At 41.8% G+C, this 21,697-nt stretch overlaps 1 protein-coding gene across 1 annotated transcript in view; it reads left to right on the forward strand.

Annotated features, from left to right (window-relative positions):
- Positions 1–21,697, forward strand: part of Gdh (glutamate dehydrogenase, mitochondrial) — a 135,200-nt gene that overhangs the window by 84,289 nt on the left and 29,214 nt on the right. Inside the window, exon 2 of the mRNA XM_067138328.2 lies at positions 17,759–17,959. Within this exon, the coding sequence (XP_066994429.1) occupies positions 17,759–17,959 (201 nt within the window). The remainder of the gene's footprint in view (positions 1–17,758; positions 17,960–21,697) is intronic.

A 21,697-nucleotide genomic window follows, 5' to 3' on the forward strand; every position in this document is an offset into this window, starting at 1 on the left:
TCGAACCCCACTGTCGGCAGCCCTGAAGGTGGTTTTCCGTGGTTTCCCATTTTCACACCAGGCAAATGCTGGAGTTGTACCTTAAGGCCACGGCCGCTTCCTTCCCATTCCTAGACCTTCCCTTTCCCATCGTCGCCATAAGACCTATCTGTGTCGGTGTGACGTAAAACAAATAGCAAGAAAAGTTAATTTATGATGGAAAAATACTACATATTTTCTTTCATTGTTAGAAGTATTTTATAGGCATTTTTAATGCAGCGCTTAATTACTACCAGTTAAAGATGTTACTCACATGTAGATAGTTAATTTACTGTCTGCTGTTACACATATGAAGAAGTTTACAAAGAGCGGATTACATTCTATGTGCGGCACAGAAGTATTAGGCTACAAGTTTATCAGTATTTTTGATGTAGCTAAATCTTTGTGAATACAAATTAGAGACAATAAGTATCAATGAGTACAATAAACAGTACCGATACCTACGCTGTGGAAAGAAGTCGACTTCACAAGAATGCAGACTGCACACTGTCATATATCGCGTAACGCGTTTTCCAATTGACAGCGCGGAAACCTATCTTTCTCTCTGAACTTTTTGTACAGGAAAGTAGTGAACAGATTTCGCATCCGTTTTATACGATTTGCAACCGTATACAGAGCAGTACCTCCTCAAATTTGACAATTTTCTTTCTGTTTCCATCACGACGTCAATGCTTCGCCATGTAAATAAATCTCACCAGTCACTATGTTGCAGCTTCAACATTCTACCGCTTGGCTGCGCCATCCAACTTTTCTGACGTCAATAGCGAGATGTCTCCGCCCAGTAGACAGACTCACCAGCATCTCTTCTTGCTCTCATTGGCTAGTATTTGGATCTCTATTATAAAAGGTGCTCTTATTGGCTACCATCTTAGACATGCTTTTAATGTTATTAATTTGAATTTACTTTATTATAAGACACGTTTAAAAATAAATTAATCAATTTTAAATACGAAGTATAGTAAACTTACACCTAATAAATGAATGACAGCATCAGAACCCTTCAAGTACGTGCATATTCTTGCCCGCCAATATTAGTTGCGGTATTATAACCCCAATAACTATTGGCTTCCAGTCATAATAAGGTACTCCAGAGTACGCATACGGAAAAAATTGCTTAACTTGATGCTGAATATTCCGTTAAAGTCAGTTTCTAGTGAACGCGCTATGGGTGCATTCAAATGAATTAAAACGTATGTAAGGAATTGGATGACCAACCAGAGACCGTCTTAACTTGGGAACTCTAGCTATAGAGAAGAAATTTCTGTGGAATCTTAGCAAGACGCCTGACTTCAAGACGAGAGTAATATATATATTTGCCGAAATGAAGGACAGGCGAATTAAACTCATTTACAAGAATATTGTTTAAGGTGACTTGTACGAACAACTATTTATTTCTTATTTCTCTTATTAAACCTACATAACAATGAAATATATTGCTATTTTTATTCTAAAAGACGTTGTTATTTGACAACTCCCGCGGCCTATTTCGTCTATATTTAAAAATAAAGCAAGTGCACGTAGGGTTATAGGTTGTTATAGGGTTTTTCTTATTTTCAGAGTCATTAATATAATACTGAATACAGATGTATGCGTCGAAAACAAAATTCCATATAATAATATGATTAAAACAGTTTAAATAAAAGAAATCTCTGTTTACCCCCTTACTTGGTTCACGCTTCGCCACTGTGACTGCCGGCCTGAGTGGCTTAGACAATTGAGGCGCTGGCCTTATGACCCTAACTTGGTAGGTTCGATCCTGGCAGTCCGGTGGTATTTGAAGGTGCTCAAATACGTCAGCGTCGTGTCGACAGATTTACTGGCAAGTAACAGAACTCCTGCGGAACAAAATTCCGGCACATTTGCGTCTTCATAAACCGTGAAAGTAGTTAGTGGGACATAAAGCTAATAACATTATTGTATTCGTTTTCAGTCTACAGTCACTAATTTCAAAATTCCCAATCTAAATCTGGGAGTCCATTCAAACTTGGCCGTGCGGTTAAGAGAGCGCAGCTGTGAGCTTGCATCCGGGAGATAGTGGGTTCGAATCCCACTGTCGGCAGCCCTGAAGATGGTTTTCTGTGGTTTCCCCATTTTCACACCAGGCAAATGCTGGGGCTCTACTTAAGGACACGGCCGCTTCTTTTCCATCCCTAGGCCTTTCCTATCCCATCGTCACCATAAGACCTATCTGTGTCGGTGCGACGTAAAGCAAAATAGCAGAAAACAAAACAGAAATTCGGCCTCTTCAATTTCTACCGGTACTCACAATGTAACGAAGATGACTCTGCATCAGTTAGGGCCTGCTATGTCGTCAGTTTTTAATGAAAATGTTGGAAGTCATTGGCATTATACCCACCGCATCCGCAGAGGCGAAACCCCCAGTCATCTCAATCACCACCACAACCTGTCACAGGGAAACAGACATCCGTTGATTTTAAAACATTCATCCTGATAAATTTGTTCCTAAAATATGTGGTCTTGTTCCAGTGTGTGATATTTTGTATTGCCTTCTTCTTGATTTACTGATCACCGAATGTGATCTTAAAGTACGATTGTAAAGTGAAGGATTTGATTACGCATATGTGCGCTAAGTTTGTTAATTGTTTCAACTTATTTTTTTTTTGTATACTATTTCGAGACCTGATTTTCATGATAAAAGGCATTTATAACCATTTGTAATCTATGCCATATGCACTTCATGTTCACTGATTTTATATGTGATCATGGCTTTTTTAAACTGGCTTTACGTTGCACCTACGCAGATAATTATTTTGGTGAAGATCAGATAGGAAAGGGCTCGGAGTGGGAAGGAACTGGCCGTGGCCTTAAGGTACAGCCCAAGCATTTACATGGCGTGAAAATGGGAAAGCCATATTCAGGGCTGCCGACGGTGGGATTCGAACCCACTATCTCCCGGATGCAAGCTCGCAGCGGAGCGCGCCTAACCGCACGACCAACTCGCCCGGTGGTCTAGTGAAAAGAGCGAGCCCAGTGTAAATATAAAATGCGTCCTAGATTCAGTTTTTCCTATTTCTGTATCATATTTTTATCGACAGTAATTAATTCCTAGATTCAGTTTTGTCCTATTTCTGTATCATATATTTTTATCGGCAGTAATTAATCGAAACCGTCACGTCGCGGTTATCAGTGGAGGCGTTTCCAGTCATTTTCACATCCAATTCATACAGCTGTCGGTGTAGTATACAACACGTGGCTGTGTGGTCAGATACCGCCCTATCCACTGATAGCGCTGTATCACTCACCCGTCAAGATATCTGGCCCCTTCTAGTAACAACTTCGTTGAGTAACATTGGGCTTTGCTAGTTTTGGAACATATTTGTATAACATGTTTCTGGAACTTGTTATCTCAGTGGAACTGGAATGTTGGAACATGTTATTGGAAAATAACAGTTTAGCCCACCTCTACAGAACATGACAGACCGACAGAGAGAGGCCAGAAGTCAAACCAAGAAGTTTTGGGAGCGAAAGAGATAGGAAGCAGAAACGCTTAAGAAGCTAAACTTGGTCCATAGATGACTCAGACGGATTTAATAATATTGTACGTCCCACCTACTACTTTTACAATTTTCGGAGACGGCAAGGTGCCAGAATTTTGTCCCTCACGAGTTCTTTAACGTGCCAGTAAATTTACCAACACGTGACTGACGTATTTGAGCATCATCAGATACCACCAAATTGAACCGGGATCGAACCCACCAACTTAAGCTCAGAAGGCTCTAACGCCTGAACTACTCAGCCCGGAAGACTTACTAAATTTACTAACTTTAGCCTATATAGTGACTTGTGCTCTTGCACGAGAGACACCACGGGAACCTGAGCGGTTCGATCCATGGTTAAGACGGCTAACCGCAACTTACCGTACTTCCAGTTCCTTATTTTTAAGACGTTGACTCAACACTATAGTCTACCTTTACTTTATCTGTTTTCACCCGTGTGCACGAAGTAAACGGAGTTTTCAACCAGAACTCTTCTGGCTCCTAAAAGTAAGGCATTGATGTAAATATGCGGGATTAATTAGAGAGTTGCTTGTTGCAAAATAGTACTTGGAGACAAAATTTATTTTCGTATCTCGTCTGGCAGCATTTAGCTAGCAGGTGACAAGAGGTGTGTTTGAAGTCCTTGACACAGTCGGTACCAGGACATTGAGTGTTATCAAACGGTAAACAGATCTTAAGTGAAGATTAAACTTCACTTCGGCTGTCTCTACTGTATTTTAAAGTGGAGTTAGGTAATAAAGGTGGTTGGTTAGTTTCATCTAGCCTGTTTCTGTTTCCTGAGCCATCTGGTTGTAATTTCCTGATGGAGATTGCTAAATCACCTAGCACGAGACTACAGGACACCTGTAGTGTTTGGCTGGGTTTAACTTTGTTCCTCCTACGTTCACTTGCTATTTCTAGCTTTCTACGCAGTACACGTGCGGGCACGCATAACATGAAACCGTCCGAAGGAATCTGTTGTGCCAAATTGTAAACGTATGACGTATAGTGTTGTGTAGCGATGACGGTGGTTATATGATGAAAACGTGTAATATGTCAGCCCCAAAACGAGAAGTGTACTATTATAGTGAATAATTATTTTGTTTCTCTCTGATTGTAATACATTGCTCGTTTTATTTTGACTTGATCGCGAAGGAAGTCTTATCTTTTCTTTGATTCGGCACCGCCTGGCGTTCATATTTTGAGGCAGTGTGGCAACCATATGGCCTCGGAGTCGGGCATTGCTTCGTCTTATCGTCATTTTTCATGTACTGTCTCTCAACACCACCTAGTATTCTCTTCCAGTTCAACCTCTGTGGGTTAGAAGCGTTAGAATACATACACCCCTATGAGTGGGGGCGGTAGAATAACACCCACGATATCCCCTGCCTGTCGTAAGAGGCGACTAGAAGGGGTCCCAGGGGCTTTGAACTTAGGAGCGTGGGTCGGCAACCACGGGGCCCTTAGCTGAGTCCTGGCAACTGCTTCCTTACACTTACTTGTGCCAGGCTCCTCACTTTCATCAACCTTATCCGACCTCCCTTGGTCAACTCGTGTTATGTTCGACCCCGACAGTATTAGGTTGCGAATCCGAGAGACTTTCATTGTCACGCCCTTCGTGGCCTTTGTCTTTCTTTGGCCGGTATATTCGATTTTCGAAGTATCCGATCCCTTCCATTTCTTTTTTGTCTGATTAGTGTTAACATGATGGTTGCCTAGTTGTACTTCCTCTTAAGACCATAATCATCACCACCACCACCGTTAGTACACAGTACCTCCTGCCTGTTGTTAGAGGCAACTGAAAGGGGTAACCTGCAGGAACTTTTAAATTAGGAGTTGAGTCTGGTATTGATTCTGTTGTGCTAGGCTCCTCACTTTCACCTTTCCTATCAGACTTACTTCCCTTGCTCAACTATTTTTCCTCTTCCGACCCCGACGGTATTAGAATTGCAAGGCCTAGAGCGTTTTTCATGTTTCCCTTTCTTTCGAAGATCGGAATTCTTTGGTTACTGTTAAGAGGGGATGGTTGCCTAATTGTACTTCCCTTAGATTGTCACCACCACTGGATATCACTAGTTTCGTGAGGTCTGAGTAATCATTTGTCCGCCTTTCCCAGACCACCATTTTAGGCTTTTGTGCCTTGCAGCGTCAAGTCTATAAGCCTCTATGTAATACGCCTCCACAATCCCATATTTGTAACTAGCTCTGTGACCTCGTTTAGTTCCATACCTATTGTCTTTAAATTATTAGAAACTGAGTTTAACCATCGTCGTCTGGGTTTCCCTCTACTTCTCTTGCCCTCCATGACAGAGACCAGTCATTTCCCCCATATGACTTTAACACCGAAGCCGCTTGATGCGTACGTCTTCATCAGTCAAGTTCATTCCTAACTTACCATCCTGCCATTGTTCCCACCTTTTAACCCGCGTTCCTTCTTGCTACTTTCATGTCCGTTACCTCTTACTTATGAATAAAATATCCTGTTCCCACCCAGCTTTCACTCCGGTAAAGCAACGTTGATCTGGAAACATACCGCTATAAAGGTAGTTTCGTCCAAGAACTGACTTCCTTATTGCAGAATAATGTTGATCGCAACTGCGACCTCACTGCATTAGCTTTGCTGCCACGTCATTCAATCTCACTTACCGGTACTTCACGACCATCCTGGGAGAATACACATCCTACATACTTGAAATGATCTACCTGTTCCAATTTTGTGTTCCCAACCTGACATTCAATTCTCTTAGGTTTCTTCCTTAGTCTGGGCTAATTTTCATATCATAGTCATTGCACCTGTTTTCAAAACTCAAAGACATTAGATTGCAGGGTTTCAGCACAGTCTGCCATTAAGACAGTCGTCGGCATAGGTCGAACTGCTTACTATATTTCCACCTAAATGAATTCCTCTCTGCGACTTAAGTAATACCTTTCAGTATTAATATCATAAATTCATTATCAGTCATTAAACTGTGACCAGTACCGAAGATTTTTTAATATGAATATTGCACAAAATGGTGACAAGCACCACATCGCTGCTCCTGCAAGCAAATTGAAATCATATTAGTAATCAGAATTTAGATTGCGCCGACAGTCGCCGTGGGCACAAAATATTGAAGTAAAATATGAAAAACAAGTGAAAAAAACAAGAAAAACATGCCTCTTTTTCCCCCACTCATCTCAGCATTTTTGTGTCTAACAGTGTCGCTATGCTACTCGAAATTAAAAGGCTTTATAGCACTTTAACTTCACAGAAGAGAATTCTTCCTTCGGTAGAGAACCATTCTCGGAAAACCGTCTGTCTTGACATTTTTAAGAAATGTGAGGTGAGAAAGGTAATTTGGTCGCTGAAGTGGTCAGGAGCTACAAGTGCTATGTAAGACGGTATTTCCTTTTCTTATCAAAGGTGACATTGCAGTGGACGTAAATACCCGCACTTATAACCAAAACAGTAAAAAATACATTAAAATGGTAACATATGCAGTTATGTGCCCTATAAAATAAGACTACATATGCTCAAACGTCCAACTAGTGTTTAGGCCTAATTCCAACAAATAGCCAAAACGGAAGACAGGAGGAAAGGATATTTCTCATAAGCTGTATAATTTCATATTTTCCTACTGCTTTATGACAATGGAGTTCATTCACCATCCTTGCCATACCCTCAAGCGTAATTCACAACACTAGGCTATTGATTGCCCTCTTACCTGTGAGCTCGGTTCGCAACGTCAACATTTTTTTCCTTTTAAGTTGAGAAGATATTCAAAATATTCCTTCCACCCCTCCAGTGATTCCCTGGGATCTATTGGAGTTCACCTGATTTGTAGGTTATTACTGAAATCTTTCCAAGATTTTTTTATTAAACAATTATTTGCTTCGGTTAGTTTCATCTACGTACAATTCCCTGTCGGTTTTAGTTTACTAGCTGCCCTCACTTCATCATTTCACCAAGATGTTAGGTTTTTCCCGTGTTTACAAATTAGTCCCTTACTGCTAGGTAGAGACTACGGTTGATTCTATGGTCCTAGCCGCCTGAGCACAAGATGGGCCATGTCAGAGATGCCCATACGTACTCTACTAGTATCCTGACATTCTCACGCTCAGGAGTGGGATAATTTTCTGCTTCAGTTAAAGTTACTATGAATAGTGGTGATAACTTCGTTTGGGTTAACTCTTTAAACAACCTCCGGGCTGAGTAGCACAGACGGTAGAGTGCTGGCCTTTTGCGCTCAAATTGGCGTGTTCAATCCCGATGCAGTCCAGTGGTAGCCTATTTGAAGGTGCTCAAATACGTCAGCCTCGTGTCTGTAGATTTACTGGCACGTGGAACAACTCCTGTGGCTCAAAGTTACGACACTTCGGCGTCTCCGAAAACCTTAAAAGTAGTTATTGGGATGTAAAATTCTTATCCTCCACCTCTGTGAATAAGGGCGGTATCTCTTGCCTGAGAGGTGACTAAAAGGAGGTAATTTGCAGGAGTGTTCTCATTAGTAGCGCGGATTGGCGACTGTTCCTAGCTGAGCCTGATATTGTTTCTATTATGTCTGGCACCTCGCTTTCACCTCGTGTCCTATTTCCGTTGTTCTGTTCCGACCATGGTGCTATTAACATTGCGAGGCCATTTCTTTTGCCGATACTTCATTCTTCGAAGGTCCGTCACGTTGGCTGAATGGTCAGCGTACTTACCTTCGGTTCAGAGGGTCCCGGGTTCGATTCCCGGCCGGATCGGGGATTTTAACCTTCATTGGTTAATTTCAATGGCTCGGGGGCTGGGTGTTTGTGCTGTCCCCAACATCCCTGCAACTCACACACAACACTATCCTCCACCACAATGACACGCAGTTACCTACACATGGCAGATGCCGCCCACCCTCATCGGAGGGTCTGCCTTACAAGGGCTGCACCCGGCTAGAAATAGCCACACGAAATTAATTCTTCGAAGGCTCAAAACTCTTTTGTATTTCCCCTCTGTTTAGTGTTAAGAAGGGATACCTATCTGTACTTCCTCGTAAAATAGTGATCAGTCACCATTCTTCCCATCTGGACATCAATCGTTTTGTGAGGTCTGGGTAGTCTTTCGTTTTACCACCTTTCGTAGCCCTTCCATTTAAAAAAATGTATTTGTTCGGGGCGTCGACCTAGGAAGATCTTTTGCCCCTACTTGCACCGTATGTGAGGAACCTGCGTGTATTTTGTATAAATGGCGGAAGTGTAAAGTGTTGAATGCGAGGAAAGGAACGTTAAGGACGACACAAACACCCACTCCCCAGGCCAGGGATATATTTTTTTAAATTTATTGGCTTTAGGTGCCAGACCAAACAGCCAGCTAGAACCAGGGATATTAATCATTTACAATTAAAAACCTCTGACCCAAAACAATCACCACAATGTTGGATCTAGCAGTAGAGCAAATGAGTACATAGAGGTCTTGTGATTACACGAAAGTCTGACCCATTCAATGTTGCTCTCATTTCGTAATTTGGTTTCATTTTTAGGAACAGGACTACGCCATCATTCCGTTTGTATTGTCAGTTTACCAAATACCTCTTGTGTCCGGCTCCTTGGCTGAATGGTCAACGTTGAGGCCTTTGATTCGGAGGGTCGATGGTTAGATTCCCGGCCGTGTCAGGGGTTTTAATCGCGTAGGTCTAATTCCTTTTGAATGGGTGACTTGGGTGCTTGTTCCAATTCTCTCCTCTTCAGATACACCCACCGACCCACATTACACTACCAACCGCCACAAAAACACGCAATGGTGAATACGGTTGTCAGGAAGGTCATCCGTTCGTAAAACAAGGAAAAAGCTGTGGAAGAATATATCTGTTGTGTGTTATTATGTAAAACTGGAATGGGAGGAATGTTTTAGAACTTTGCCTTTTTACACTGAGAGAGTTGGCTGCGTGGTATGGGCTGTTAGCTTGCATTCGTCAGCCTTGAAGATAATTTTTCATGGTTTGTAATTTTCACACCAGCTAATTACTCGGGCAAAGGCCGCTTCCTTCCAAGTCCTAGCCTTTTCCTAAACTATCGTCGTCCAAGTTGGACAAAAGTTATCGTGCCCTGGATTCTATAGACTATAGACAGTTATTTTGGTTATGACAGAATGACAGACGTAGACTCCATGCAACTACTTTGGTATATCAAGTGCTTTCTGAAAACACTCCTCCTTGCCTACCAACCAGATTTCGCTACCTTAGTTTACTACACTTGTTCAATGCCCGGTCAGGCTGTACGCTAGAAATTCTTGTACATCGAACCGCAACCTACAACAGATCGTTCACGATCACCGCCACGAGCTGGTGGAATGAACTCTCCAATGACATCGGGAAAGCTAAATCTAAGACCAAGTTCAAAATCCTTTGCCAGCGTCATCTTATAAGCACTTCCAGTCTTTGAGTGCGAATGTGATGCATGAATGAGAGTGAATATGGTTGTTTATTGTAATGTGTTCCAGTTTATACTTTAGTTATACTTTACTTACTTTATTTAGTTTAGTTAGTGATACTCTTTAGGTTGTAAAGATTGAATATGTTTGCGTTTTAAGTAAAAATTAAATGTAAAAATTCTATTGTAAATTAGTACTCATTTGTATACATGAGTGGTTAAGTGTAAGAAAGGGCCGGGAGCCCTAACTTCGGAACAATAAAGTCGCTTTAATAATAATAATAATAATAATAATAATAATAATAATAATAATAATTCGAACTAGCCAACTTCTGCGTTCGAACGTGTAATGATCTTTTAATGATCTGGATTTAAGGCTTCACTCATGAAAACTCGACTTTTAATCGATCCTATTGGGGGAATATGGGTTGAAGGTTCACTGCAGTCCTGGTGATGTGAAGGCTCATTCTGCTGTATCGAGCGAACGGGCTATTTCTGCGTCCGGAGCGCATGCGAAGTCTCCGCCGTGACCTGGTCGCAGGTCGCTGGCCTACAATCGCTCATCAATATAGTTCAATGTATTTTCTTATTCTTTATTGTAGATTTTTCTTCTGCTAGGATCAGCATAGAATGGGATTTCAAAAACCCCATGTCAATTATGTTCAGCCCGTACTAGATCATACCACACTCAAAGAGTGCAATTCTTTGTCGAGTCGTGAAACTAACCCAGAACTTCTGTTAGTAGCATATTACTGTAACCACTAGACTAGAGTTGACCCGTAGTTGTAATTCTTAAGCTTTGAGATGGTAACATGACCGTGCCCGTGCGGGTTAGTTCAAGCGCAATTAGATTGGTTCATATAATTGATCACGAAAGAAAGCATACATACCTATTGGCTGCTGCAACACACGTGCTAGATAAGAAGTTTCTCGGATTTTTTAAATTTAAAATTTTATGTAATACTCATGCAGAGGCTGCATTGCGACAAAGTATACTTTTACATTGAGTTTTAGAAGAGAAGTACAGCAGATATACTTGAGAAATTTAGATGGTAATCTAATTATAACAATGATTTCTGAAAACAGAAATCTGGGACACGTCTATAAAATATCGGTTGGAATCTTAACGAAACCGCATCAAAATATTCACACACAAATGTCAGTTATTCTATAGAAGTATTAGAAAATTAACATTTAGTTTTTGATGAAGGACAAAATCCACGTTTGTAAACTTATCGAATGAGTTTGACCACAATATCATTTTCTGGAAAAATCAGTCTTCAAAAAGTTTTCTTTCTTCGGATACAATACCAAATAATTCCAGCATGAAATAACCACTTCGTAGTATCAATTGACTTAACTGTGTTCATTTTATGCCGGGTTGTCTTGTTCATAAGTTTCATAACACGCTGTCATTCCATTCTACTGAAGCATTGGATCCAAGCAGTGTGAGGCAGATTCTGACAAGTGTAATTCATGTATTCTTTCTGAATTGTATTGAATTGAATTTGTCATGAGAATACACTTATTTATTTGAAGGAATTACAGTATTTATATACGTTCTAATACCGGGACTGTTGCGTCCCGAATATACACATGTTCATAAAAACCAGAACACCTTGGAAGACTAGATAGGAAGTTCATATTCATAGGTCTGCATTAGTATGTTCTGAAGGAATGAGAAGCATTAGAACCATGTCGACCCTCAGGTTCAAGGTCCACACTGATATCTCGGCGCACCACCAGCGACTCTAAAATGTCTACGGCTCTCGTCGCTATAAACCGAAGGTAATGGATCAGTATGACTTGAGCAGACGTGCAGGATGCCTCGCAGACGTATGCGAGAACCGTACCGTCAAATGAGTGTTTGAAAGAGGGCGCATTATTGGCATGAGATAATGCGATCCATCCATTCGGGAAAATGCTGCTCGTCTGGAACGAAGTGTGTCGGCAGTGCAACGGGTGTGTACAGAAGGCCGTAAAACACTACGAGATGGTTCTCGTCACACCACCCGGACCCTTCTCTCCTGAGAAGATCGACACCTCATCCGAGTGACATTGAAGGGCAGATCTCCGCCCTCCTCAGCTCTGGCTCTGGCGCAACAGTGGAACAGTGTAACACATTGTACACTATCAGGAGTGACAGTCCGTCTCCGTTTATTACGGTCTAGGTTACCGGCGCGTCGTCCACTTCTCCGCCTACCTTTGACTAATTAGCATAAACATGCTAGACTGCAGTGGTGTACGGAACGATGACACTGGGAGCAGTAATGGCAGCAGATAGTGTTTTCGGACGAATCCAGGTTCTCGTTGTTAGGAAATGATGGCCGCATTTTGGTTTGCCGCAGACAGAGGTAGAGGCATTACATTGACTGCATTCGCACAAGACATACAGCGCCAACTCAAGGCCTTATGGTGTGAGGTGCTATTGGGTACAACCATAAATCACAGTTGGTGCATGTCCAGGGCACTGTGACCGGTTTGACTTAAGTGAATGACATCCTGCGATCCGTAGCCATACCCTTTCTGCATGACACCCCAGACGCTATATTTCAGCAGAACAATGCGCGACCACATGTTGCTGCACGAACACGTGCCTTCTTGTTGTCACAGGATGTCAGACTGTTGCCCTGACCCGCCCGATCACCGGACTTGTCGCCAATCGGAAATGTGTGAGATATGGTGAAACGACGGTGTGGCGCTGTGGCCCAATGCCAAGAACCAGATGAACTCTGGGGCCTGGTGAATGCAGCATGGATGGCTGTACCCCAGGAGCCATTCGCGCCGTATACGCGTCGATGCCATCACGCATGGGACAAGTTATCGGTGCCCATGGAGGACCCAGTGCCTACTAGTCAACAGGGCACATGCTGAACGTAGATGACTTGAATGCTAATCGTTTCTGCAGAACGTACTAATGAACATGTCTTGTGAATATGAACTTCCTATCTCTAGTCTTTCAAGGTGTTCTATTTTTTTATGAACATGAGTGTACTGTACAGTAATTCTCCGCGACACTGGGACAGCGATACAAAAGTAGTAGTAGTAGCAGCAGCTCTCCTTTTTTTCCTGAATGTTTAAGCTAGGTGGCATAATTGCAGTCTGATACGGATAAACGCCATTTCAGGGGTGGAAGGGACATCAGGTTAATTTGTCTATATGCACAGGAGTATGCAACCTACGACGCCGTATCACCTGCAGAATTACCCTTTGTGGGTGTGGGAATGCGGACGAAGACTACACCAACAGTATTCCCTGCCTGTCGTAAGAGGCGATTAAAAGGGGCGACCAAGGGATGATATTAGAACCATGATACTACTGAGTGATTAGTACCATTACGTGCGGAACACCATGGCTGGACGTTACTTGCGGCTATTAATAGTACCACCTTGTGAGGAAAACCATGGGTCTACGTATATACGGGAGCAGTGCCATTATGTGTGAGGAACACTACGGTTCTGGGCGTTGCTTGTGATGTCATCATGGTGTGTATTCCACTGGTCGGTTCCACTGTGTTCAGGACGGGTCTGCGTTACCTATGATTAGTACCACTGTGTCCGGCTCCGGGCGTGCTGGCCTTTGGACACAGGGGTCGCGGGTTCGATTCCTGGTAGGGTCGGGAATTTTAAGTCATTGGTTAATTAATGGGGGGTGGGTGTATGTGTTGTCTTCATCATAATTTCATCCTCATCACCACGCGCAGGTCGCCTACGGGTGTCAAATCAAAAGACCTGCACGTGGCGAGCCGAACATGTCCTCGGACACTCCCGGCAATAAAAGCCGTACGCCATTTCAGTACCACTGTGTGAGCGACACCATGAGTATACTGTACTTGGCCTGTGATTAGTACCGCTGTAGGAGGAACACCATGGTTCTGCTTTACCAGTGATTAGTACCATTATGAGGGGCCGGTGCCATGGATTTTGGACCCCTTTTGATAATACATATCATCCCAGTAATTATAGTTGGGGACAAATCATGACGACCTCGCCTCACACCACTACTTTTCAGCGGCAGCTCGATGTCTATTAGCGACTTATAGGATTTACTACCTCTACTGCAGCCAGAGTTGCCAAATCGACTACTGCACTCTACATGAAGAAAGGGTAAATACTACAGATAGTGAGGAAGAAAGTGGTTTGGCAGCCTCTCCAAAACAAACAAGGATCACTTAGAACTCGTTAACTCAGCAGGGTGTGATTGACAGCCGGCTTCCAGCTCGCTTCTAGGAACTGAGGCCGTCATGTTTTGTCCCCAACTATGACATTGTGAATTGGATCCAATGATTGTTTTTGTTTCATGATCATTTTTTCATCACCATTCGTTTTAGATTCTAGTCAGTGGATACATTTTGAAGTTTTAATTTGCATTTCGTTGCATCTCGTACCATTAGGGGCCGATGACTTAGCTGTTAGGCCTCTTTAAACAGTCATCGTGCAGAATTTGGCATTGTTTCTACTTAATTTGTACTCCTATCTTTCCTACTCGATCTGCCTTGGTTCTTTTGCGATTACAGTGGTACAGTATTTAGTTTAGCGAGACCTAGGGAATCATTATTTTCCACCTTTTATGGCCACTTAAATCCTTTCGGCGTCATTCTCATTCATTTTCAGTTCTAATGTCTCAAACTTTCCAAGATGCTGGGTAGTGCCTCTGTCAAACTGGAGCGAAACACCTGTTCTCAAGATTGAGAAGCCTGGATAATATCAATATTTGTACATTGATATTCTCAGATGGTGGAATTCAAATTATGGTTTCCCACTCAGAATTTTTAAATTCTGAAAGCCAGTGAAGGCAAATAATAATAATAATAATAATAATAATAATAATAATAATAATAATAATAATTTTTCTTATGATTATTGGGGTTGGCACTATTTGTAGATTAAGCCCACTTTTATGACCAGATGGCTTTTCCTCACACAGTTTTGTGGAAAAATGTATTCACTAAGTTGCTTGTTTTTGTGATGGTTGGTAGTATGGAATGTTATTTGTGAATGCATATGAACACAAACCCCCTCCCCTTACGGCTGTAGGTGATACAATACACCCACATTATCCCCTACCTGTCTGGCTCCATGGCTAAATGGTTAGCATACTGGCCTTTGGTCACAGGGGTCCGGGGTTCGATTCCCGGCAGGGTCGGGGAATTTAAACCAAAATTGGTTAATTCCGCGGGGGCTGGGTGTATGTGTCGTCTTAATCATTTAATCCTCATCACGATGCGCAGGTCGCCTGCGGGCGCCCAATCAAAAGACCTGCACCTGGCGAGCCAAACTTGCCCTCGGACACTCCCGACACTAAAAGCCATACAGCATTTTTTATCCCCTACCTGTCGTAAGAGTCCACTGAAAGGGGATCCTCGGGGGCTCTTAACTTGAGAGACCATTTTTATGGCCAGATGCTTCCTGAACAGTTTTGTGGGAAAATGTGTTCACTGAGTTGAATGGGGTCTCTAGCTGAAACTGACATTGCTTCCATTTGCTTCTGCCAGAGTCCTTGTTTTCAGCTTCCCTATACAAACTCTCTTGGTCAACTCTTGTTCTCTTCTGACTTCAACTGTACTAGGTTTGCAAGGTCTAGGAAGTCTTTCATTTTGAAACCCTACCAGTTATGTTATCCTTAGGGGCAATTCCTTTCTTTTCCCAGCACCTTCATTCTTTAAAGTGTTGGTCCTTTTTTTTTTTTTTTTTTCAATTATGTTAATAGAGGATGGTTGCCCAGTTGTATATATCCTCTTAAAACAATAACCATCACCTCTGCCAAGACAGCGCACCCAACCCCAGAACCAGAAAAATGGGTAAAATCCCTGTCTCGGCATTGAAACCTGCACTTTCTGAACTGAACTGAAGCCAAGGAGCTGGACTGGGCAAGCAAATGGAGATATCTCCCCTCATGCATTATAGTTTCATTGTGCTTCAAAGGCTTGCAGTGCAGTTGCAGTTAACTAATTTTTTTTTTTTTTTTTTTTTTTTTTGCACCAAACAAGTTGGCCTCACAAGTAGCTATGAGCTTGCTGTAAAATGGTAAGTTCAAACTCCATTGTGGACAGCCCTGAAGATGGTTTTCTGTGTTTACCCATTTTACAGCAGGTAAATTCTGGGGCTGTACCTTAATTAAGGTTGGTTCCTTCCCAGTCCTGGTCCATTCCTATCCTATCATTTCAGTAAGACATCTTTGTGTCTGTGCGGTATAAAACAAGTAGCAAAAGGATAAGAATGAATGCCTATTAACCTCTTCTTTTCTCATTTAATTAGGGGTGGGCTCTTCTGGAATGCAAATTCCACAGCTTACAGTTCTGGGTCATCTGTGTGATAGCTGTGCCTTTTGTAGGTTGTTGATAACTTATTCACCAAAGTCAAGGGTTGATTTTTATGGGAATAGCTAGGCCAGATCAACATAAGTGAGATTCTATCATCTCGGCTTTAAAGTTCCTTCTAATGCAGCTGTAACCATAGAGAGCAAGTGGCACTGAGGGTTTCTGTACTGTGTGGAAACAGGGCAGAGGACATACTGTTGCAGTTGTACAATAGTTTTGTTGACCTGAAGTAACTGATGGATTAGAGTTCTTGCAATATTGATATAGACTCAGCCAATGGGTGCAAAAGGAGAGGTTCCAGGAAGTTTATTCTTGAGATAGATTGGGAAGAAAAGTATAAATACACTTCTACTTGGTCTTTTCCTCAGTTTATTGAGGTCAGCACTTGGTGTAAATTTGGCTTGATTTTATGGTCGGATGCCCTTCCTGAGTGCATCCGTATATGGAGGGATGTATCCACTATTGCGTGTTTCTGTAGTGATCGGTAGTGTTGTATGTAGGTTATGAGAAGTGTAATAACATGAACACAAACTCCCAGTTCCCAAGCCGGACGAATTTATAATTTGCATTTAAAATCCTTGGCCTGGCCAGAATCAAACCCAGGGCCCTCTGTACTGAAGGCCACAGCACTGACCATTTGGACAAAGAGTCAGACAAAAGAAAAATTACATTACATTTAATATATTCTGTGTAAATATATTGGTTTTGTTAAAAGAAAGTTACTTTTTATTTTTTTACATGAAAATATCTTTGTAAATCATTGACTGTAATTCTTGGAAGAATTTATTCAAAAACTTTTAATTACTTTACAGAATAAAATTTCATGAATCCAGTATTGCATTCAGTCCCGTGCACGCTCCTTAGTGCTCATGCCTGGAGCAAAGCTTCAAGGCAGATCCTGTGAACACTGTTTTAGTGTAGCCTACTCAATTTAAATTTTTTTCTTGTTACTCCAGAACTCAAAGTATTTTCATCTGTGTGATGTGCAGTTTCTGCTCTTGTTCTGCCTTAAGTGACCAACATTCTGAACCATAGATCACCACTGCTCTAATAACAGTTTTGTAAACCATACCCTTTACTCAGACAATTGTTGATCACAAAGCACACCAGTTGGTATGGTACAGCAAGGTTCATCACTGTGAAATTTGGGTCTGATAGCTCCGAGCTTGCTTTCAGGAGATGGTGGGTTTGAACCCTGTTGTCATCAACCCCGAAGATGGTTTTCCATAGTGTCTCACTTTCACACCAGGCGGGTGCCGATGTCACTTCCTTCCTACATTACCCCTGTGCAGTCTCATTGTCACCATAAAGACCTGTCAGTCAGTGCATTGTAAAACCAGTAGCAAAGTAAATAAATAAAAGTTTCCTTACTGGGAACTTAATTCTTGGTTTTGAAGCTTTGGTGTGTTATTCAATGTATAGTGTTATGTAGCTTTAAAAGATTTTATGATTATCCATGAAAATTACATTTGTTTCAAACCTTTGTTTGAGAACTATAGTCATCTCCAATATTGTGTTCCAGGTATCCGTTTTTCTGAAGATGTGAGTCGTGACGAGGTCAAGGCCTTGTCTGCCCTGATGACCTTCAAGTGTGCTTGTGTAGATGTGCCATTTGGTGGTGGTAAGGCTGGCATAAAACTTAACCCTAAGGAATACAGTGAACACGAGCTGGAGAAGATCACCAGGCGATTCACTCTGGAACTTGCGAAAAAGGGCTTCATTGGTATGTGTAAACAAATTTAATTTAATTACATTAACAAATTTAATTTAATTACAATGTTCCTGGACGAATTTGCCAAATTTTCTTGGGATCCATCAAGGACCGATGAGATCAACATTTAGCCTCTAAATCTGCAACAGTAATAATCCTTCAAACTTTCTTCATATTTGGGTACTATTTTGTTCATCAAAAGCAGTTTTCCCTCTTTCCTTGGATTTGGCAGAAACAATTTTTTTTAAACATTTCTTTATTCATTTTCTGGATACTTTAAATTTGTAACACTCAAGTTTTGTTCAGTAGTAGTATTATATTCAACATTTACCTCTCCTACAGTTATGCAGTTTTAATCTATACATATTTCTTTCAGCCATTTCTTCTTAACTACTTTGCACATTTTTAGTTGTCTGTAATCTGTTTTGCACTCTTCATTCGCTTCCATAATCATTAGTCAGATCTAGTATCTCAAGAGTTATCCATTGATTACTTCTTGATTTTTCTGTATATCTTTTCATCAGCACCCACTATTCACCTGTTGCAGTATACTTTTACCCTATTCAGTTAGTCCTTCACCGAGCTGAATAGCTGGAGTCACTTAAGTGCAGCCAGTATCCGGTATTCGGGAGATAATGGGTTCGAACCCCACTGTCGGCAGCCCTGAAGATGGTTTTCTGTGTCTTAGAGGTGAAGCTTCCACAATGTGTAGAATTATTTAATTGGGGTTCAACACTCAATGGGGGATCATCCTGACAGATCTTCAGTCTTGATGTAGGAAGTGTAGATAACAAGAAAGCCAAATAAACACAGGAAAAGAGAAGAGACATAAAGACGGATGAAAGCAGGTGGTAAAAGACCAGGAACGCCGGGCAAATACAAAAGAAAAACCCAATGGGTCAATAAAAGTATAGGAAATTTTTCTTGTTCAAATGAAGTCATCTGTAGAACATTACAAGGAACACACAATGAGATAAGCAAGATAGGTCAGTGTGAAAAGACCAGGAAAAGAAAAAAAAAAGGACAAAGGCAATCTTCGTATCTTCAAGCAGGTGGGCTCTCTCGTCAGAGTTCTTTCTACATCTGTTTTTTCCCAGCTTTGTCACGAGGGTTGTACAGACTCTCATTGTGAAGCCATGTAAGCTTTTGCATTAAGGGCACAACCTTACTCCTTCTCCTCTGTTAATACTGAAGGTAGTAACTTGTAGTCATTTTCTAACTGTTGGGTTCGAATCAGTGTCGCTAACCATATCTTACAGACATTGTTAATCTTGCAGGCTGGCACTATGTGGTCATTTTTTTGTGACTTGCAAGATTAAACGTACTGCCACTGCCATATGAGTCACACCTCATGACCTCCATATCTTGCTTTTGTATTTTACAGATATCGCATTCTTTGCGATATCATAGGTCGGTCTGTTATGACTGCTTAGTATTCTCTATGCCAGGCTTGATGTGTAATTCGTCCCAATTAGACAGATGGCACCTCATGTAATGGAGGATTGCCAAAGCTTTTCCTTCTAGCTCACCTTTGATTCAAGTTATCTCTCGTCATCTGACTGTAATAAGTTTTGAGAAAAGATGGAGACGTTGATCTGCGAGGTGGCTTTCATCTCGTACAGATGGTACTATAAACGATTGAGAACCATTTAAGATAATGTTTAGAATCATGAATATGACTACTTCATCTCAAGGTATTTATTCTACTTATCCTTTCTGTGGGTGATGTATGTTCCAATCATTCTCGGCTTGCCATATTTATGCTAGTTTGTTTACAATGAGATCCCTTGTTTAGTGTATCATTATTTTTATAATTATAATTAATAATTTTGGTGCAGACTTATTTCACTGTCCTTCCTTTCTTTTCACATCTGCTTATGTGTACTCGTTCCTACAAAGAGCGAAAGCTGGCACCGATCCAATTATATGTTTGTGTGATGGGTTCACTTACTTTGGTTGGAGACCTTTTATTTCTCTGTATCTTCAATGTTTTGGTTTGAGCTTATGTTCCCATGAACCTCAGTGTTCTCCCGAGGACCTTTTTAATGGACGCACCGCCCTGCTGTTTTTACAGACCGCCCGGCTAACATAACCTAGATACGTGCTAGTTACATAATATTAATACATATTTGAGTCAATGCGTGCTGCAGTTAACATGTAAATACTGTAAAACGTATATTTCAATGATAAATCTTCATTATTGTCAACATATTTGCATCAATTACATCGGAGTTGAAATGTTTAGGTTGACTATAACGTAGCGTCGTGCGCGAGTGGTATCTCGATTAGCGTGGAATCACATGAGAGCACTCGATTCCTCATGACATCACAAACCCGTATGGTAAGCCCTGGTGTTTGATTATGAACAAGCAGTAGAACACTAGAACATATTATTTGTCGTAATAACACTAAAATAGTGTATCTGTCTGGTATTACTGTTAATGCCCTCTGTGGATCATTGATAGAGATAGCGGGTTCAAACTCAGCAGAGGTCGTGGGATATTTGAAGGGCGACGCTACATGTCGTACGATGTCGGCCTGTAAAATATCTCTAGTGACATATTTGGTGTTTACCCGACAAAATTCACGAAAACTCAGCCATAGACGTTAAAGACAGATTCAGTTTTTTCTGCCATCTAGTAGGTCTAGAGTAAAACGGAACGTCGAAATTGACGAGCAAGCAGCCAGATGGCGTCAAATTAAGATGTTTTTACAGGGTAGCTGAAGCCTTATTATTATTATTATTATTATTATTATTATTATTATCGTTAATGCCCTAAAGGGAATAAACTGAAATTTTATCTTTATTTTTTTTTTTTTTTTTACATAGTATTCCCTTAATACAGATGTTGATTCCCAAAGGGAATTATTATCTGATGGCCAGGCAGGCATCAAATTTTGGAAATGAGACAGCTCTCATAGTGCATTGGCACTGCTGGTGGCTTCAAGTAGCCTATGCAGTGGCCTCCACGGTATGCACTAGCCTTGTGTCTTGGGTGGTGTGCTAAGTCCCAACTGATGAGCCTAACTTAGCACACGAGGGCGAAACGCAGGCAACCAAGAATGAGTTAGGTGGAAAATTTATAATGTCCAATAACGGACCATTATATTGGTATTAATAGTATTCCCTTCCCGGCTACTCATTCCTGCCACCCGGCTGACGACAATTTCTGGGGAGAACACTGAACCTGCGTAGGCGTAGCGGGGGAGAGGTGATACTCCCACGTGGCGCGTCCCAGGTGGCGGATAGGGGGGTCCTAACCGGCTTGCCGGCGGACTTGAGGGAAATGAAATGCCTCTCGCGGACCAAACACACCCCCCCTGCGGGTGGGGGAGGCAGAGGAATAATACACCCACGGTATCCCCTGCCTGTCGTGAGAGGCGACTGAAAGGGGCGACCAAGGGATGATTGGATTAGAACCATGAAACTACTTGTGATTAGTACCACCACGCGGGGAACACCATGGGTCGTTATTACTTTCACGTAGTACCACTATGTTAGGTACCAAATAGGTTTGTGATTAGTAGCAATCAGGAGCACCGTGCGGTCAGGCTTTTACGGTACCTGTGATTAGAAGCACTATATGAGCGACACCAGGGTTCTAGCTTGCCTATGATTAGTACCCACTACATAAGGAACACCACGGGATAGTACGAGTCCCTGTGGTTAGTACACGTATGTGATGAAAACCATAGGTTTGCGTTGCCTATAAATGGCGCCGCTATGTGTGAAACACCATAGGTCTGTAT

Source organism: Anabrus simplex, chromosome 1, assembly GCF_040414725.1.
Source record: "Anabrus simplex isolate iqAnaSimp1 chromosome 1, ASM4041472v1, whole genome shotgun sequence".
NCBI lineage: Eukaryota > Metazoa > Arthropoda > Insecta > Orthoptera > Tettigoniidae > Anabrus > Anabrus simplex.